Raw genomic sequence first — 19,670 nt, forward strand, 5'->3', positions numbered from 1 at the left:
TTTAAGGGGTTTGATTAAAATAAGCATAAAGTATTGTTGTGAGATGAGGTAATTAGAGAGAGGGAAGGTATTGTGGGTAGTGTTATGGGGCGAGGTGATTAAAATATATAAAGTATAAGAATTGTGGGGTATTGTTGTAGGGTGGGGTGATTAAAATAAACATAAAACTTTACCAAAAAAAAGAAATAGGGAAGATATTGTGAATAGACGAAAAATGAAATAGGGAAGATTATTTAGAATATGAGAAAATATATAACAATTCATTATTTATTAAACAAAAAGTACTAAAAATACAGCAATTATAAAATAATTTTTTTAAAAAAAATAAAATAAACTTAAGGCACATGGGCCGGCCACGTGTCAGGCACGAACAACCCATGGACCAGGCATGGCCCGAGCACGAAATTGGGCATGCCAGAAGCGGGCCGCGACGGGGGTTGGGGTGAGTGGGACAAGCACGGCACGACACTGCCAGCCCAATATCCGTGCTTGGGCCGACCAATTTTGGAGGAAAGCACGAGGCACCATTGTCAACTCCTTTAGGAGCGTCTTAAAGTAAATGAAGGTCCGGTGTAACATAAAAAAAAATGAGGCTCCAAATATGAATATACAAGTATATTATACGTCGAGGTTTGTATTGAATTTCATCCGTAAAGCTTGTAAATTCGATGGCAAAAAATGGAGGTTCAATTCTGCCGTCCGTGATTGCCCAGAGCCTTAAACACCCCCTGATTATATCTGGTGTAATAAAACTGTTAATGAGTCATTGATTTTAGTTGATGTAGAAGTATATTTTATTAAAAAGTGGTCATATTTTTCTGTTATATGTACAATGACCGTAGTTTAGTAGCATCAATAAATCTTGCTGAAAATGGGTCGGAGCAAGTGATGAATAATGTCACTCACAAAACGAATAGGGGGACAAGGTGGGGGCACTCTTATGTGCTTCCCTCTCTCCTCTATATGGGTCATTTGTGAGGGAAAATGGTATCCGTCACTCCAAAGTAACGGATACGTGACGTCACAAATGAGATTTTGTGTAGTAGCATTGCGTAAAAGACTAAAAGTGTAGACATGCATTTGGACAAGTCAACTTTGAGGAGAGAATGTGTCACTGAGATAGTTGATGTGGAAGCACTAACAGCTGAATATTCCGATTTTGTCAATCAAGATTCAAGAGTCAAGACTAGCCAATTCTTATATACAGTTACATTTGCAATATTCTCATCAAGAAAATGATTTTTTTTTTTCTTTTCAAGGAAAGAAAACTAGCTAGTTCTTCGAAATAGGACCAATGTATCTCATTTGTTCAATGACGGAAGTATGACCCGAATGTAGACCTGGTAAAATGGGTCTAACCCGAATGACCCGATCCGAAAAGGCTGACCCAAGACCCGAACTTGCTTGACCCGAATATGACCCGAAACCCGAATTGACCCGACCCGACCCAGACCCGACCCGAATATTGTCTGACCCAATGTTGACCCGACCCGAGGTGACCCAATCCGAAAAGACCCGACTCATAACTTACCTAATCCAAATGACTTGAAGTGACCCAAAATGACCCGAAACGACTAGTACTAACTCCTATTAATACTATATATATCAAAATAAAGTTTCATTGGTTACAATAATCCCTAATAAATGGTTAAATTTGCAAAATAGCATTTCGTAATCAAAATAGTATTAACTTAAGTGCTTAGCCATTCACTCAAAAGCAACCCGACCCAAAATGGCCTATACCCGAAAACGACCCGACAACAGGTCACCCGAAAATGACCCGAAACCCGAAAGTGACCCGATCCGACCCAACCCGACCCGAAATATGTGGCAGGCCCGAAATGACTTGACCCAAACAGACCCGACCCGTACCCGACCCAAGTGACCCGTTTTGCCAGGTCTACCCGAATGGCTCAAGTTGGTCCTCAAGTCGACTTTGATTAAATGCTTATAATAATTACTTTTGTTAGTGAATTAAACATTTTGTATTCTTAAATGTACAGACTCAATCTAGACCGAGACTTGTAGTTAGCGAAATCAATCTATTACAAACTAAAATAGGATAGATCGTTACAATAATACAACAGTCACACCTATTGCAAAGAAGGTTATTTAAGGAATTTGCTAAATACCAAAGTTAGCTGGTGCGAGTAATAAGGGCTCTCAGCTCTTAAACAAGTGTTCAGACTTCAGATGTACGATTTTTGGCTCTTGCGAATGAAAAAGCCAAACTTGGGAGTAATCTACCCATTAAATTATCGTCGGTACCTAAAAGGAAACTGCCCCAATTGTTATAAATGTCTACTATAATACTCCCTCCCATCCAAACCAAAGGTAACACTTACCTTATTCGTACCATCCAAACCAAACTACCCATTCCTTATTTGGTAAAAAACATGACTAAAGACCCCTCATACACCCTTATTATTTACAGAAAATACCATCATATTTGTGGCCCTCCTTTAATTAAGCTACAAGTGGTCCTACTTTAATTCCAATATTACCCTTACTTTTTCTCCATTTTCTTAAAACTTGTGCTCCCTCCCATGTTACCTTTGGTTTGGATGGGAGGGAGTATAGTAGATGTCAATTCGATCCACCCGCCTCAACAAAAGACACATGGAAATTAGTGTGAAGTGTTCAATTGGATTGGACATGTTAAAGAGCAGCTCCAATGACAACTTTGCATTAGCACAATAGCACGTGAAAATTATGGGAGGTGCTCAATTACGCAATAAGCTTAGGCTTTTTGTAAGAAAAACTTGAACATCAAATCTTCACAATTGCGGCAATGTTAGGTATGATTGACCTTTACTTGAACTTTGGGAATGACAATCCCGATTGTTTCCGTTTATGTGGCATGCAATTCTCATTGATACGAGTAATTTTTTTTTTTTTGACAATGCGCAAAAGTCTTACATTAATTAATTGGTAATGACTCATGAGTAGACGATTTCACACACACACGAACTCAACTGAGATCATTGTGCCTTGGAGTCTTAAACCGTGTTATGCCATTCACTGATTCACTTAATGATGACAATAACAAGTCATAACGCCGTACAACAATCTCTCACGAGACCAAACGGTCCATACAATTATCGGTTGATTTAACTGGGTTTTCGAAACCAGACATAATATACATGACGATAATTTCCTAAAGCTTGATTACCACTATTTCCTTGACCCAAAAAATTGAACATTTTTTAAATTGCATTAGCTTTGCCATTTTCAAACCCTGAAGATATTCACATTCCATGGCAGACTAAAAGAACCAATATATATTAATTATGAACAATTACGTCTATTATAAGCCCAGATCTTAACACTTTCGGGGCAAGTTTTCAAACGACCACCTTACTCTTTTTGCAGGTCTGTCTTGGTCTTCAGGAGAATTCTCAACTATCCATCTCTCATCATCATTGTTGACGAGTTCTTCCCGAGATTCATTGACTGCTCCCTCGAGGTTCGAGAATAATGCACTCACCTGATCATGGTTGCTATTCTTCTCAGGAATCTCAGCCAGATCCTGAGCATCATCAGGTGGGGTCTCAATTATATCACCAGGAGCCGAGTCGAAGCCTATTTGACTATCCACAGTTTTATATGGTTGAACCTTATCCTCATTCTGGCACTCACGTATCCTTGTTTTTTCACTAGAGTTGTCACAAGAGCGAGAGTCGGACGATGAAGCATCCTCAGGATTCCGTTGAAATCTTTGGTTATGATCTTGAGATGAAGAATCAATGTGGGGCTCTTCCGCTCTATCTATTGACTCAAGTTCCATTTGACCCAGATCGGGATGAGCAAGATCCCCGTCAATTTTGACCTCCTGTAGTAACAATAGATGAAAACATTTCAGTTTTGGGATACAACGATTACAGACAAATTCATAAATCCGAAGTCGTGCATTTGTGCGCAACTGTGCATCGCAAAAGAGGGGATTCTTTCAGCTTTGCTGTTAAAAAGTTAAGTGATAGATACAAATTTATTAAAACTAGAAGAAGAAAATCAGAAGAAACCCTGGTAGCAGTTGATCAACCACTAAAAAGGTTAAAAGTAGGAACTGAGTTTCGGTCACAATCAGATTCAACAATCAAAACAAGCCAGAGATCAACCGTCAAAGTTTGTATAATGGAATTATTATATTATCTTTATGTAGAACTGCATTACAATTAAGACAAAGGGTCACATATAATCTCACAATTGGCCAAAGTTAAGGGGGCTAATTACCACTTTCGTGAAGGTTTAAATTATAACAATAATGTAAAAGGGGTTATTAACTGATACTCGATGAATCAGGGTCAATGTCAAAAAATGGTTACCAATAATAGAAAAATGATCACTGGCTTAGATGGCTGGCCACCGCCACCGGTGGTACTTAAAGGGTAGCTAATGATATACTTCCTCCGTAATGTTCCCATAAGTTTCTCAAAAATATATTTTCGACAAAAAAATTATAATATATACATACAAAGACACACGGTTAAAAGTAGCACCTAGAAGACTGCATAAAGTCAAACGGGAACAGCATGTAGTTATGGATGAAGTATTATTTTTTTTTCTAATAAAATAGTTGTATACAAAACTTGTGCAAGGAAGCCTTTTACAAGTCTTTGTGAGAAAAATATGTCAGAAAGTGGGAACTTCACATAAAACAATACAAATTCCATTCACTTCCTTAAATTTGCATGTCTAGCAGCAGAGCACTCACCGTAATGGAAGACAGAGAAACTCCTAATTGCCCAAGGGATGCTCTCTGACCATAAAGTTGACAAGGCTCAAGAAGCTCTGTCATTCCCGAATCCGAGCTATCAATACAACCGGAAGGCCTTTGTAATGACATATTAAGTAGACCAATGTCCATATCCAGAACTGGTTCCGTATAAAAAGCACTCCCATTCCAAGTTTTCTCAGGGCTTCTTTTCTCTGATATTATTTCAATCCCATTGTCATTCTCTTTATTAACCGGTAACGCTGGGGAATGCGATAAATTGTTTCTAGAAGATGAAACACATTCATGGGAGCGACTTTTTAGGAGTTCATAAATCAATCTCTGGATATGTGCACGCTTAAGAGACGCTTCAGCAGGCACAAACCAGTCCTGCTTTAGCTGCAAATGTTCCATAAACAACAGAGAACTCTTACAGAAAGAAACTTGCACAACCAGTATCTAAGTATAATCACGAGTAAAATAAATCTAAGAATATCAATGAATAAAAAGTAGAGGCAATAATAAAGCAGGATGTATATGAAACAAACCTATATCTTAGGTAACTATGTAAAGGCAATAAAGCAAAAGAGTGAAATAAATCTAATGATATCAATAAGGGGTGCCCAATGGGCACATGTTAAGAAGCCAATTAAGGAAATAATTACACCATTAATTCTCTAAGTATGGTAGTTATGAGTTCACTATTCAAAATCTCATGATATATTGGTGTAATTATTTCCTTAATTGGCTCCTTATCATGTGCCCATTGGGCACATGATAAGGAGCCAATTAAACCCGTAAGTAAAAGTGTGTGGCCATCAAAAAGTTAGCGATCAGTCTATTACCAATTTACCATGCAGTGATACAAATACTCGCTTTATTTTGGCTTGGGTATGTGATGAAATAAAGCAAAACAGTTCACTTAGCTACTTGCACTTCTTGTATTGTGAAATGGATGCAATTTTAAATGTAATTTTCACATGACTTAGGTGGAACAGCTTCTTCGTGATTTCAACACAACGGTTAATTGTGTACATCCGACCCACCCCCTTACCCCGCCATATGCAGGAGGAGCCTTTGAGTTTTTGAGGTAATGTTCTTGTACTATGCAAGTAATGTTCTAATATTCCTCTTAATGTCTTGCAAAGAATGAAGTTCAGTTGATAGCCAAATATGGACCAACAAAGATGTCAAAGACCCATTGAACTTTAAACCCATCATAGCCATGAGTACCTTAAAAATACTTTAAATCATTTATTACATAAAAATGAACTAACTGGATAAAAGAGAGCTACCAGAAATAGCAAAGACTTAGCAAGAGTAGAAAACTCACAAAATGGTCAAACTTATTGATCCGGAAAGGGCTGAAGTTTAGAGGTGCTTCGTCTATAAAAAGTTCGGCATAATGAAGCAAGAAGAGACCGCAGTCAGAACAATTTTCTTGCTGTGGCAGCTGGCTCAGAAAATAAACTTGGAGTTAATGCAATGACATGTATCAAGTCTAAAAACATATATATGGCTGAATTTTTTTGAACATATACATGCTTTAATACACATGTAATAATGAAGGCAGGTGAACTGACTTCCTTACAAGTGAGTTTGAGCAATGTTGCATGGTTCAGTGTCCGATTTGGTTTGAACGTGGCGTTTTTATAGTGGGTGCAACTTCATAGTTCATACCCTATTTTTTAAGAAATAAATAATATTCAGTGTAGTAAATAAGCATGCTAATTCTGTTGTAGTAGTTGTGGATAGTATCTTTAAGTTTGAGGTCATGGGTTCAAACCTTGTCGTGAGCAAATAATATTAATTACCATTGTGTTATACTGTTATATACTCCGTATATTTTGCCCAACCAAACAAGGGTAAGGGCATGCCGGCGTGGTCATATTTGTTCAATTTAGTGGCTTTGATATGGTAACATTTTTGTTATACTCATAATGATGAGCATGAGCAAAATTTGGAACCGAATACACTTAGGGATATATTTAATAATTATGGAAATTGACAAAAAAAATTGTTCAAATTTCTTCTCTTTTAAATCAGATTGGGAGTCATAACAGAAAAAGAGTGTTGGCATTGAAAAAAAAATTACACGGTACAAAGTTTGACACTGGGAAAGGTCAGACACATTAGTAGTTATACTAGAAATTTTTATGTTTAAAAACTTGAATTTCCATCGGAAACGTGGATCTGTTACTACCATTGTGTTGATTTCATGCACCCCATGGACCAAATCCAAGAATCGCATCTAGTTCTGAACCATGTTCATTTTTTTAAAAAAAAAAAAAAAAAACTTAATACATATGAAAACATCTTTGAATAAACATAAAATCACCTAGAGAACCGTAAATTTGTAAATCGTAACTGTCAAAATCCTAGACTAATGACTCTTGAGGCTTGAAAATTAGAGTGAAGAGCATGAGAAATTATTGTGTTACATCTAATTTCCATTTCCAGGTCATTCCCCTACCAACATGTTAATACAAAAAATTACCACAACACCTCAAAGGTTCCCGCTTACATTGTCCAACTAATGGAGCATTAACTCCTTAACTTTTTTTTTTTTGAGGGAAATTAACTCCTTAACTTGGGTATACACAGTAAGAGCTTAACTTCATCTACCCAAAAATCTGAACATTAAAGATAGAAAGTGGAAACAGGAATGGTTTAAAGATGTACCTCAAGTGAAAGAAACCTTAAATTTAAAAATTTCGAAGCGATATCCTCAGCAGTGTCCTTTCCCCTTTCTCTCCACTCTTCCAAGAGATAACTGCCGGTTCAACAAAATATCAAATGTTCATTAGAAAGACATACTCTATTACATAGAACTCATAAGAGAGCAAAAGGATTTCTCATCAACATAGTAAGATATGTAACCACATTCTTTTTCTAATACAAAACAAACAAGGCACTCAATAGAAGAGGGGAGGGGGACGATGGACAATAGATATCAATGCCGGAAAAAATATAAGAGCACAAATTTCTTTTCTGATAAATTTATTTCAGCTAGAAATGAAGAACGAACAACAATTCTTGAGGCAAAGTAAACAATACCACAACCCAGGAGTTTCAGCAAACAAAATACGGCAACAAAATTTGGAACAAGCAAACTTATGTGTACAAGATCAACCACAAACCAAAATGAGAAGCTTAGAGGAATTAGATGCTGTCCTTCCCTGATAAAGACTATGTTTCAACGAATGGCCACATTAGCCAAAGTCCATGCTTTTTCCCAGTAAAAAATTTAATACTGAAGCAAAGATCCTCAAATTACTCATACTGCTGCTGTGTTGCACCAGCGCGCGCACACGGTCCAGAACTAAATTGTCCGTATAATCAAAATTCAGACTCGCATTCTACTTACGACATAAAAGCTTAGGGTACAACAAATATATGCTGATATTTGAGATCAGAACAAACACACCAGAAACCATAAATGACATCACTAGTGTTCTACCTCAAGCACGCACTTAGCCTTGTTTGAATGAAGGGATTCGGAGGAACCGGGGGAGGGGGGGATGGGGCATATCCCTTCTTTGAAATGTAATTGGGTTTGACGAAAATGGAGTGTTTAAAACACCCTTGACCCCTACCTCACCCCCTATCTCCTCCTATTGAATACAAACAAAGCCTAAATGAACCAAACAGCAATCAAAGTACCTCTGAAAAAGATCCTTCAACCCTGCATGACTTCCTCTGATAGAATCCATATGCAATATACAAGGAACCTTCAAAGCTTCATTTATGTCCTCATCTGAGTGACCACCAAATACAAGTAAAGATCATAACAGTTACTACCAAAACTATGATGTTAATATATTTCTACACTTCCCCAAGACACTCACCATTGAAGTTGGCAACTTCACCAGGATGACATAAGACTACCAAACTCCAGTGTAGACTGAAATACAAGCAACAATCCGGTTAATGCCCAGCAGATTATTTAACAAAACAAATACATAAACCATTAATACACACAGCAGTGTGACTGTCTCCATACTTGTAATTAACTGGTATGAATATGTAGTCCTTCTCAAAAATGTTAACTTTTCTTGTCCACCGCCGAACCCGCTGAAAAGCAGCCTTACCATCAGAAACACTGGAAGGATTTTTGTCCAGATCAGCCAGCTTTCGGAAGAAGAAGCTACTGAAAAAATGAAAATTATGCCTTCGTTCGTGGGGAATTCCATTCCTCAAGAACCTGTTAAGGATGCAAGTTTAGAAGTGTATGCATCAACGCACAAATAAAGGAAATTGATATTGCACGACCATAAATTATTGAAAAGCATTGTACTAAACAAATTCTGCTTTGCGTAATCGAAGAAAATCTGAAGTTTTGTAAGGCGATGAGGGACGAGGCAAAAACGCATGCCTCATAGAGACAACAGGCAAGGCGCACTATTCTTGCAAACAAATTGAACCATTTCCAATTGAACCAAAGATTACCTATTCTTTGTTTATCAAATTGGCTCACTCGACAGTCTGCACTTTATATATTGTTACATTGAAGCCATTCTTTGCAATCTTCAAGCAACTATCATCATGAATCATGCAGAAAACAATCTCTCCTCTGTATTGTTGACATAAGGGGAAGGTTGCACACATCTGAAACCCCCCAACTCACCATTTGAGTCTTTGAAAGGGCCCCCAAGGCGCTAGGATAATAATGTTTTTGTTGAGTACCGCTTTGCGATTTTAAAGAAGGCATAAATAAACCTAGGGATAATGTGGCAAGGAAAAGGACATAATAAAAGAGCTAGAGGTAAAAAAAAATATAAAAAATGCACAGTGGTCAGTGGTGCGTCTCGCTAGTTGATCCTATCTACAAGGCACCGTGGTGTTTTTTCTAGCGTCTAAATTGGGCACACTCTTTTAAACTAAAGGAAAATGAAGTCAATAATTGAGCCGATAAATATCAAAAACTAAAGAATACTCGTTGACTTAGATAACACTAAAGGTCCTCCACGTGTTCACACTTCACATTTACAAGCCTTGTTTCAAGGAGCCCTTAAAAACTTGAAAGGTCCTTCTGTATCTTAATAAACAAAAAACTTTGTATGAAGCTAGTGCATTTATACTTATCTCCTATGAATGATATATCCACTCCTCTATTCATGATAATTAATAAGATCTTCCAAGTGAGAAAAGTCGCTGTGTACTCTGAATAACCACGTTCCGCTTTTATAAAAGCAACTGAAAATGGGATTAGAAAGAAGCTACACTATATTCCAACATGTAGGATGTAACTTCCAGTGATCTAAATAAAAAAACAATCAAACAAACAAAGCACTACTATATGAATTAGCGTCAATCTGTAATAAATGCCAGCTAGAAGGCATCAATACTTACGTAATGTAGAAGTCGATGATTGTATCATTCACGAAGACTTCAGGCTGCAATAGATCAACATCACTCTTTCTGACAGATACAGCATCTAATTCACCTTTTGGGTAGACAACTTCTTCAAAAGGTTCCTCGAAACTGATTTAAGTCATATTTAGAAACTAGAGCAAAATCTAAGCATTCTCCAAAAGAAAAGTGAAAAGGTAACAGAATTTATGAAAAGAAAAAAAGTCAACAAGTTTACTTACTTGGGAATATAAGGGTCGGAAGAAGACTCACTATCCCCTAACGGATCAGCATCTCCATCGTAAATTGTAATGCTACGTGTCAATGATGCAGTCGTGAGAAACGTCATAACTAATCTCCCAAAAGTTCATGTGCGTGAATAATCATCATAAAGTTAATTCCTAGTTCTCATATGAATGTGTAATAGAAGGTAAGTGACAAACTGAAGAGATATAAATAACAAAGCCTCAAAATCACAACATACTATGCCAAACACCAAAAGTAGACTAAAAATGCAAATTTGGTACGAATGGCATTCACATGTTGTAAAAATAACACTCACTCATTCCCCATGCCTAAGACGGCATTGTGTCTCACTCGTAGTGACATAATGTGCTGTTTCTGCTGGGACCAATTGGGAACCAAAAGTTCCACCACTTCAGCGCCTGCACATGACTCAAGAGGCGTTAAAATAATTCATGAGCAATCACAAGCAAAATCTAAGGTACTCCACAACCACAGCGTTCTTAAATTGGGAGTAGATTGTTATTCCAAAATACAGAAAGAAATCTAATGAAAATAGATCAAAAAGTGAGCCAAACCAAGCAAATGTCAGACAAGAAAGACAGACCTGAGGTTTTGTTGGCAATTTCTGCATGAGATGAATCTTTTGCCAACAGTCGAATTCTCACTTTTGCTACATTGGCCTGAAAAGCAATACCAATTATCTACTTCAACATGCTCCACATAAGACTATAAGAGTGTGAGAGAGAATATCATTTCACAATGTGTTTAATGAAACTAACCAAGCTACTACACTGAGTCTCAATATTAAGAATATCATCAACTTTCCATTCGGAGCTAGATGCTTCAGACTCCTCTTCTAAGGCCTGTGTCTTCAATTTAATGGAGTCCCCTGAGATCAATATCAGGGATGCTGGAAAATATTTGTCACCATATGCAACATAGTCCGTGTGAATTGCAATAGCATCAATTAAATCCTGCCATGCATATTACACATGAGACAAACAAAAGTAAGAGATAATCTCTATCATCGGGAGAGCGCCCAACAATGTTAGCATCTTCACTGATAATTACTTTTCTGAAACCAACCACACTTTCGAAAAGCCAATCCAACGTATGAAAAAATTATTATTTGAAAGGGTGGAAAGGAGGGAGAATGGTTTAGCAATTACCATATCCAAATCATAAAATGACTGACTGTGAGCTTGCCCAACTGTTGGATCTAGAATACATTATTAACAAAATTAACGCCCAATAAGTTCAAAGAATACAAAGTGTGTGCACTTGTTTAGGAGGTATCAAAAAAGTTAAAAGGCCAACAAGCAACATAAGAATACCATTATTCTCTTCCAGCTCAGAATTAGGGGTTGAAGGATAGCTGTCTTGAACCATGTCATTACTATCCAACTCTCCAAAATAAACAGCACCATCCTGCAAGATTATATATAATATATAATTATGAATTCATATTCAAGAATAAACGCATGATTTAGAACATGACAAATAGAATCAAAGAAAAGCTTACACCGCATGATGATTCTGGGATGCTGGAGAGTCTATTTTTCTGATCAGGCAGAGGTCCGAGCTGGGTGAAAACTTTCATCTGCATGCTGGAGAGTCTATTTTTCTGATCAACGCTGATGTCAGTAAAACCGCAATGCTGTTTTACAAATCTGTCTGACATCGGACAGAAGCCTTCCGACAATTCACAGCCAAGTTTTTGTGGTGACTCTAGAGGACCAGCTGAGCTATCATCGGTAGAATAACTGTAATTATTGTCGTCGTCGTCATCATCATCGAGTGTAACAGTGGGGATTTCCTTAACGAGAGCCCCAGTCCCAGGTGACTCTGTTTAAAAAAAGGTGAAAACAGAATCAAAGCCGATAAGTTCCTCGACCCCGCTTAAAGAAACTAGCAGACAAAATCCCCCTTATACTAAAAGAATAAGAATTCTTCAAAATTTTCCCGCCTTAATGAATTTGGCTATAATTGTGCTTTTATTATATCATATATGTAATTGTGCTTTTATTATATCATATATGTAATTGTGCTTTTATTATATCATATCTGTAATTGTGCTTTTATTATATCATATCTGTTATTGGGCTTTTATTATATTATATTTACATCTGGATTATACTGAGTTTTCCCTTCTCCACCGATTAATACAAAATATTAATTATAATAAATTTATAATTAAATTTCAAATTGAGTTAAATATCATTTTTATTATTATTTTCTTTAATGTCTCTATCTAAAATACCGCGTATTCGCGTGGGATCTATACTAGTTGCCGATCAACTAGAAAGTTTAGAATTCAAATTTCAAAGATCCAAATGAGTAATGAAAAAAAGATTAAAACAATAAGCTAGAACATGAACGAACAATACATTTATTCACACGAAGTTCTAAACCATGACATGGTATTATCAATAGATACAGAGTAAGCCAAAGAAACACAATGCTGGTGTCCTAATGTGGAACATAACCCATCAATATTCGTACTACCAGTGCCTGCTTGGTGTGGAGGTAATTGTTACTAGGGTAATAGAGCTTAAATAAACTACAAACGAAGGAAAGTAATGATGCAGGAATATACAGAAATGAGGAAGAGGGTGCAATAGTTGCGCCATATACCTCTCTCTATTAATGGAACCAAGATTTGTCAAAAAAACAAACTAATCAAAATGATGATTACCCCATCCTCCATTTATTCCAAATATACGTCTCTTAAAGACATACAAACCAGATGGTTGACCATGAAAAAAATGTTAGTTGCATATATCTTTCCCTCGCTTAGTCCCTCTCTCACTTAAGCTCAAAAAAGAGGAAATTTACCATTTTTCCCTGTTCTGATTACATCCATCAAAGACACGTTTGATATAAAAACAAATTAATCAAGATTCATGTGCAATGATCCAAAAAGATCCCCACAAATGCTACATACTCACCACTAAACACTATGTTTCTCCATCCAACAACCAGATCTCCAATGGACAGCTACAACACATTGTAGCTTGACATGCCACCTTTTGCTTATTAGCTAAATACTCCCTCAGTTGTGGGCTACAAACCTTGTAGCTTGCATGGGTCCCACTTTATTACTTTCACCCATGACAGGTTATTTTTTACTTTCTTCAAACCATGCTACTTAAGCTGGGTAGAGCACTAGAGCTAGTATGCTTGCAACCCAATCACATTTATGCTAATTCCAATGGTAAGCTACTAGCTTGATATTTTACAAATATAGAAAGTTCTTAACATCAACATTGAGATGCTAACTTCAATTTTTCATTTTTTTTTTTTAAAAAGCATTGACTCATTGCTTAACACAAGCATTTTTTTTAAACAAGTCATTGCATTAATCAAAAGGACAAATGGGAACATAAAACCTTTATAAATACAACTAATTGCTATGCATAGGCAGTTGATTTTAACAAAAATATAAAAAAATAAGCACATAACAACATTTTTACCGCCTTATGATAATAACATTTTTTTTAGGTTTGAACCCGCACTTTCCCGTTTTCCTCAGGATCTTCTTTGATAGAAACTTAATACAAACGAAAAAATAACAGTCCTCTAGGAGTTCAAAAGTTGCTTTGTATATAAAAGATTCAAAAATGGCAGATAAGAGAGAGTTAAAAGTTAAAACTCCAGATTTCACCTGGAATGGTAGTTATATAATGAGCTCGCATGAATAAATTCATGATCATTACTAAGTTAATGCAGGGATAAACAATTAAACCTATCCGATTATCTTCCTTTTATTAGTTTAAAATTTGGTGCTGAAGTCCTCGAGGATTTACATTGCAAGTGGGTGGGGGTGTGGATTATAGCAAAATAATCACAAGCGAAACAAAGCAAATGATGTGAAAATGCTAGGAAAGCTTGACTGGCTTTCATTTATAGCAGCAAACAATGAAAACTGTTAACAATGTACTCGTTCCGTCTCAGTCATTTCTTTACCATTTATATTCATTGTGAGGGTTATTTTAATCAAAGGTAAACAAATGATTGAGGCGGAGGAAGTAGTAATTAATACACGAATCAATAATTACTATTATTTTCCCCTAAACTGAGCTTGATCACAGATGTCTTACACACTACATTCAATCTTTTCACAAGTATAGAGTCGCCGTGCCTTAACAGTTTCGCATGATGATTCATGTTAGTCGACCTGAATCACTAGAATTAGAAAGTAACTGAGAATGCAGCTAATTGAGAGAACAACAAAGCACAAATTCACTACAATTAATACATAGGATACTGTACATAATTAAATTGTCGCAAAATTGAAGGAGTGTGAGTATAATTATACCGTGATCATTCGAATTAGGTCTAGCGAGATTTGAGTAAATCGCCGACCATGGAAAAGGTTCCGGATTGTCTTCGTCTCTGAATTCAAACACATCTTCGTCTTCTTCACTGCGCGTTGATTGCTTCATTTTCGATTGAAATTAATTGATTTGGGGAAAAGTGGTAAACCCTAATTTTGCACGCAATTGGGGATTTAGAAGGAGAGAGAACGAGAGTCGTTGACTGTTGTGTGTCTGGGATTGCGAAAAGTTTATGAAAATGAATGAAACGTTTCGAAGTAGAATTATGAGTAATATAAGTCACCTTAGACCATCCCCAAGCACAGGTCGCGCTAATTAGGTCGCGACCCGGTTTTACTCTTAATCTCACTTTATTTATCTTGACCTACTTTCACTCTCCCACGCAGAAGGTTACGACCTAGGTCACCAACTCAATCATTTTTCATTTTTTATTTTCAACCAATTACATCTCTCCACATTATATCACCTTTTTCATACATATTTTTTTTATTAATTATTAATATTGTCAACCAATCATATATCGCCACATATAGGTCACGAGTTTGGTCAATTTGCTCCACCAAAGGTCACAAATTGACCTCCACTCTCCAAAGGTCACCATAATTTTCTAATTAAGTGGTGATTAGTGTGACCAAGCAAGGTCATGACCTAGCAATTGACCTTGCTTGGGCATGGTCTTATAGACGGTGGGTCTTAACTTAAGACGAAAAAATATCGTAATTGTTCATTTATGAACGTACCCTCCTCTTTCACGGACTTTTTATCAGTTGTTTTTCATACCTTACCCTTTCCCCAAATTATGGTTTGTAGAAATAATTGTCTGGGATTGCTCCATTTTCGATTAAAATTAATTAATCAACTATTGACGCTAGTTCTCATGTCGAATAAGTAATACAGTAATTTGTATTTTTTTTTTGAGAAATTTTTGTATTTACTTGTAATTACTTTATTAACGATGTTACAGGTATATTAAACTACTAGTTGGAAAGCCCGTGCGATGCACGGGCCTCCCATTAGGATTATTTTTTAAAATCTATTTTAAGTTAATAAAAAAAAGTCATACTATATTGTCATTGATGAAAAAAAAAATCGTTATTGCTTTTAGCATAAAAGTTTTGTCATCGATTAGTATAACATCAAGTAACATAGTTATAGTAATTAGTACTCCGTATGTAGCTAGCTTTTTCATCGTTACATACACAACCGGTTTTTAATTAAATACAAAACGCTCTCTCTATAAACACGGTGGAGCTCACCAATATGAACCCTTAATAACGGTCTTAACGGAGACATGTTTTCAAATTATTTTACAACTACACAAAACTGAATGATGTTACAAAAAACAGCATGTATCATAATTATATATATTTAGTGCGTTAACACAAAATGTTAGATATCTTACAACATAATTTTAACTTGACTATTTACAAATAATAGTATTTGCTCCGTATAAACATCTCGCAAAATCAAATCCAAACTGAATTTCAATAGAACTAGTAATCTTTAAACACAATTAAAATATCTCTGATTCAATTGCAGAGAATGCACGGGCACCTAGTTGTATCATATGTGACAACATCAGTTAGTAGTTTATGTCATTTTTTTTAAATAGTCGGGTTACCAAGTTAGTATAATAATGTCAGTTCGTAGTATATATTTTATGGCACCGTTGAAAACATTATTTTACGTTTCCATGGTCTTGTAATAGAAAACTATTAAATTTAACAAAAAGTCAAACTATGTTAACAATAGGAGCAAACAAAATTTCGGAGGTTGATTTAGATGAGGACAAATTAATCATCCGTTCCTATAACAAAAACGCAACTAAAGTGTTGTGGCATTTGGTATTTAACTATATCAGTTGTATACTAACATTCAGAGATATAGTTGGATTATAGTGTTACCGTTCTTACTGTCTAAGCACCATTAGTTTTTAACCGAAATAGTCTTTAACTACTTATCCTTAAAAACTTCATGCAAAATATATGATACAACATCTTAATTTGGCAAATTGTGAAAACTTCTTTATAAACAATGTCCTTCTTGTGGCCTTGATACATTTGGTCTCTATCATCAATGTAGAACCTTAATCTCTTGGATGAACGCTTCTACATAAAGCTGGCCATTAATAAAAACTGATTTTGACAGATAAATTTAAACATGATTTTGTCACTGTTCCTAACTCTTGTTTATTGTCATGGCACACCATTAGAACCGACAATTAATGCCATGACACGAATTCGGCATGAAATTAACGGGTTTGGGTTGACATTTAAAGACCCATTTATACAAGCCGGTCGACACGAACACGACACGAGATTTAATTGGGCTAGGTTTAGGTTGAGCATTGTACACACGGACCCGACCCGAATAACCTATCTACTAAATTAATCCCAATTTTTCTTGATCCTTACATAAATATACTTACACTTTCCAAATATTAAAATGACACGAAACTATGACACGAAATTAAGGGGTTAAGGTTGAGGCTTGATGACCCATTAATGTAACTGGATCGACACGAACACGACACGAGATTTAATTGGGTCGAGTTTTTGTTGAAGAGTTTATGATCCATTTAAATGTGACACCTGAATTCGACATGACCAGATCTGTTTGTCACGTCTACATAGCATGGCCTCGACGTATATTGTCTCTGCTTAAGAATGAAAGGAATATTTGTATCCGAGGAAGTCATTACTATCCTCGGGTTTAGTACCTTTTGCCGACTTTGGAATCTGTAAGTATATTCGCTTCTACTATGAATTTTCCAAGGCGATTGATAATAAGACAGATCCCGTTAGATAATCCTCTTACGGAGTTAATGTTTCTTAACAACATAACCGGTATACCACACTTGGTAGAGCATACCATTATGAGTTATATTAAAAAATTCTTCATGTATACTACCTTCTCTTCTTAAACATCTTCCACCTTGTTTCTTAGAGGTCAAACTTTTATAACTTTGACCATTAATATGTCGAAAATCATGGTCAAACTTCCGTTTTGACGACTGTGTAGAAGCAATGAGGATAAAGTACATTTAGTGTGAAATTCCTAAAAGATAATGAATCTTACTCCCAAAGTCTACACCAACTAACTTCTCGTTGTCGCAAGTAAAAAATTTCAAAACCATAACCGCTTCAACTTGGAGAGATCTTAAAATAGTTTTGTTCCATTTAAATGTCATATACTCGTATATTCTACAGCTTTCTCAAACAATTATGATATTATTCTACCCATATATAACACCTATGGTTGGCATGATTTAAAATTCAATTTGAGCGTAAAGATTGATTTATATTCGCTATATCCAAGACAAATGTTTTTTCTTATTGTAGAGTTAACGATAATTTTTTGTTCTGTTTTTCATGATTTTGGAGTATATATGTACTTTGTGTTACAATGCTTAATTGTTAAAACTTATTCTGAACCAATAGCTATAATGGAGATTATAAAATTAAAAAAGGAACTTGAGATCAACTCCTAATAATAGGGTAAAAAATAAGTAAACATTGGCAGAAAAAAAAAAAGAACTAATTACTTAGATATGAGGAAGGTCGGAAGATTATGAAAAATCTCATATTTAGGCTTTGTTTCAAAGAAATAAGCTTTTGACCAAAATTTCACTTATCTTAAATTTTTTTGTAATACTTGATAGATACATTATTTGCCAAAATAAGAGTAGCAGTGAGAAATAAGTTACATGTGTTTTTTATTCCTCCAATTTAAAATATTAAATATAGAGAACTTATTATGTACTTTTGGAGTATCATTTTACCAAAAAAAAAACCAGCTATGTTTCATTAGTTTGCCAAACATTTTTTACTTAATCAATTAAATTATCATTCTTAATTTTCAGTATGCCATATAATTAGTTACATTGTGTATTTTGAGTATTACCTACTTATATTGGGATAATTTTATTAAAATATTAAGAAATCTAATTTTATTAGGATAATTTTATTAATCTTTTTTTCGAAATCTACTCTTGTTAGAAATTCTAAAAAAGCTGGACTCTCTAATATCGCTCGAAAAGTTTCTGCTTTATATATATGTATTGATTTAGACTAATGAAATTATGGTTTGTAGAAATAATTGTCAATTGAAAATTTATGATCTGAGTCTTGCGTCGTATGGATGTGCTGCGGTGGTAGGCAAGATGGTCGCATGTGAGGGGGCATGACCACCAAGGCGGTTGCTCAATTCATTAGAATGCATACATTTAAAACTACAATTATTCTTACAATGTTGAAAATCAATTCACTCTCTTTCCAGAACTTGTAACTTTTTGGTTTCAAGTAATCCTCTTTTCAATTTTTTGGGTTCTAATGTAACTTAACAACCTAATTATATTTCAAGTTTGAAAATTTTGTCGAATTCTTGTCATTTTTTATGGGAATTAGTTTACGACTATGATTTTGATTCGCACGCAGATGATCAATTGAGATTGAAATGAAGAGAAAATGTACAAATAGGATTATACATCCAGTTGTATATGAGCATAATACAACCAAGGTAAAACAAATCGAGCTTATGTGTATTTTTTCAGAGCATATGTGGAGGCAAAATCTGGGGACTTGTGGGTTTAGGCTGAGTAGGAGTAAGACCGAGTATTTGAGGTGTCAGTTCAGTAACGTGGCGGGGTCGAGATCGACAGAGGTGGGGAGTATTACTTTCGATGGAAATGTTGTTGAAGGGTTGGATTTCTTTAGATATCAAAGATCTATTATTCAAAAAGATGGGGAGTTAGACAGAGATGTGGCTCACGGAATTAAAGCGGGATGGTTGAAATGGAAAAGTGTTACAGGGTTTTTATGCGATACAGATATGGCCCAAAGATTAAAGGGAAAATTTTATCACACGGCGATTAGGCCTGCCTTACTTTACGGCTCCGAGTATTGGGCCATGAAACATTCACATTCAAAAGATGAGTGTGGCGGAGATGCGTATGTTGAGTTGAATGTGCGACCATACAAGGAAAGATCGATTAAGGAACGAGGTGATTAGGGAAAAGGTGC

At 35.7% G+C, this 19,670-nt stretch overlaps 1 protein-coding gene across 1 annotated transcript; it reads right to left on the minus strand.

Annotated features, from left to right (window-relative positions):
• Window positions 1-3,076: 3,076 nt before the first annotated feature.
• On the minus strand, window positions 3,077-14,926 carry LOC141586298 (putative ubiquitin-like-specific protease 2B). Its single transcript, XM_074407481.1, has 16 exons — window positions 14,631-14,926; window positions 11,835-12,157; window positions 11,647-11,740; window positions 11,482-11,531; window positions 11,092-11,286; window positions 10,917-10,992; window positions 10,629-10,731; window positions 10,309-10,380; window positions 10,067-10,198; window positions 8,718-8,918; window positions 8,563-8,618; window positions 8,378-8,471; window positions 7,397-7,487; window positions 6,048-6,167; window positions 4,715-5,113; window positions 3,077-3,832 (listed from the first exon to the last, which is right to left on the minus strand). The coding sequence occupies exons 1-16, from the start codon at window positions 14,755-14,757 to the stop codon at window positions 3,323-3,325; spliced, it is 2,643 nt and encodes an 880-aa protein (XP_074263582.1). The 5' UTR covers window positions 14,758-14,926; the 3' UTR covers window positions 3,077-3,322.
• Window positions 14,927-19,670: the final 4,744 nt, after the last annotated feature.

The sequence above is a fragment of the Silene latifolia genome, chromosome 6 (assembly GCF_048544455.1).
Source record: "Silene latifolia isolate original U9 population chromosome 6, ASM4854445v1, whole genome shotgun sequence".
Classification (NCBI taxonomy): domain Eukaryota; kingdom Viridiplantae; phylum Streptophyta; class Magnoliopsida; order Caryophyllales; family Caryophyllaceae; genus Silene; species Silene latifolia.

Excerpts from the sequence above, each read along its gene's own strand:
- LOC141586298 (XM_074407481.1), bottom strand. The coding sequence starts at position 14,757 with ATGAAGCAATCAACGCGCAGTGAAGAAGACGAAGATGTGTTTGAATTC. Across the intron at positions 8,619-8,717 it reads TTCATACCAGTTAATTACAA|TCTACACTGGAGTTTGGTAG; the intron begins GTATGGAGACAG and ends CTTGTATTTCAG. Across the intron at positions 3,833-4,714 it reads TTTCTCTGTCTTCCATTACG|GAGGTCAAAATTGACGGGGA; the intron begins GTGAGTGCTCTG and ends TTGTTACTACAG.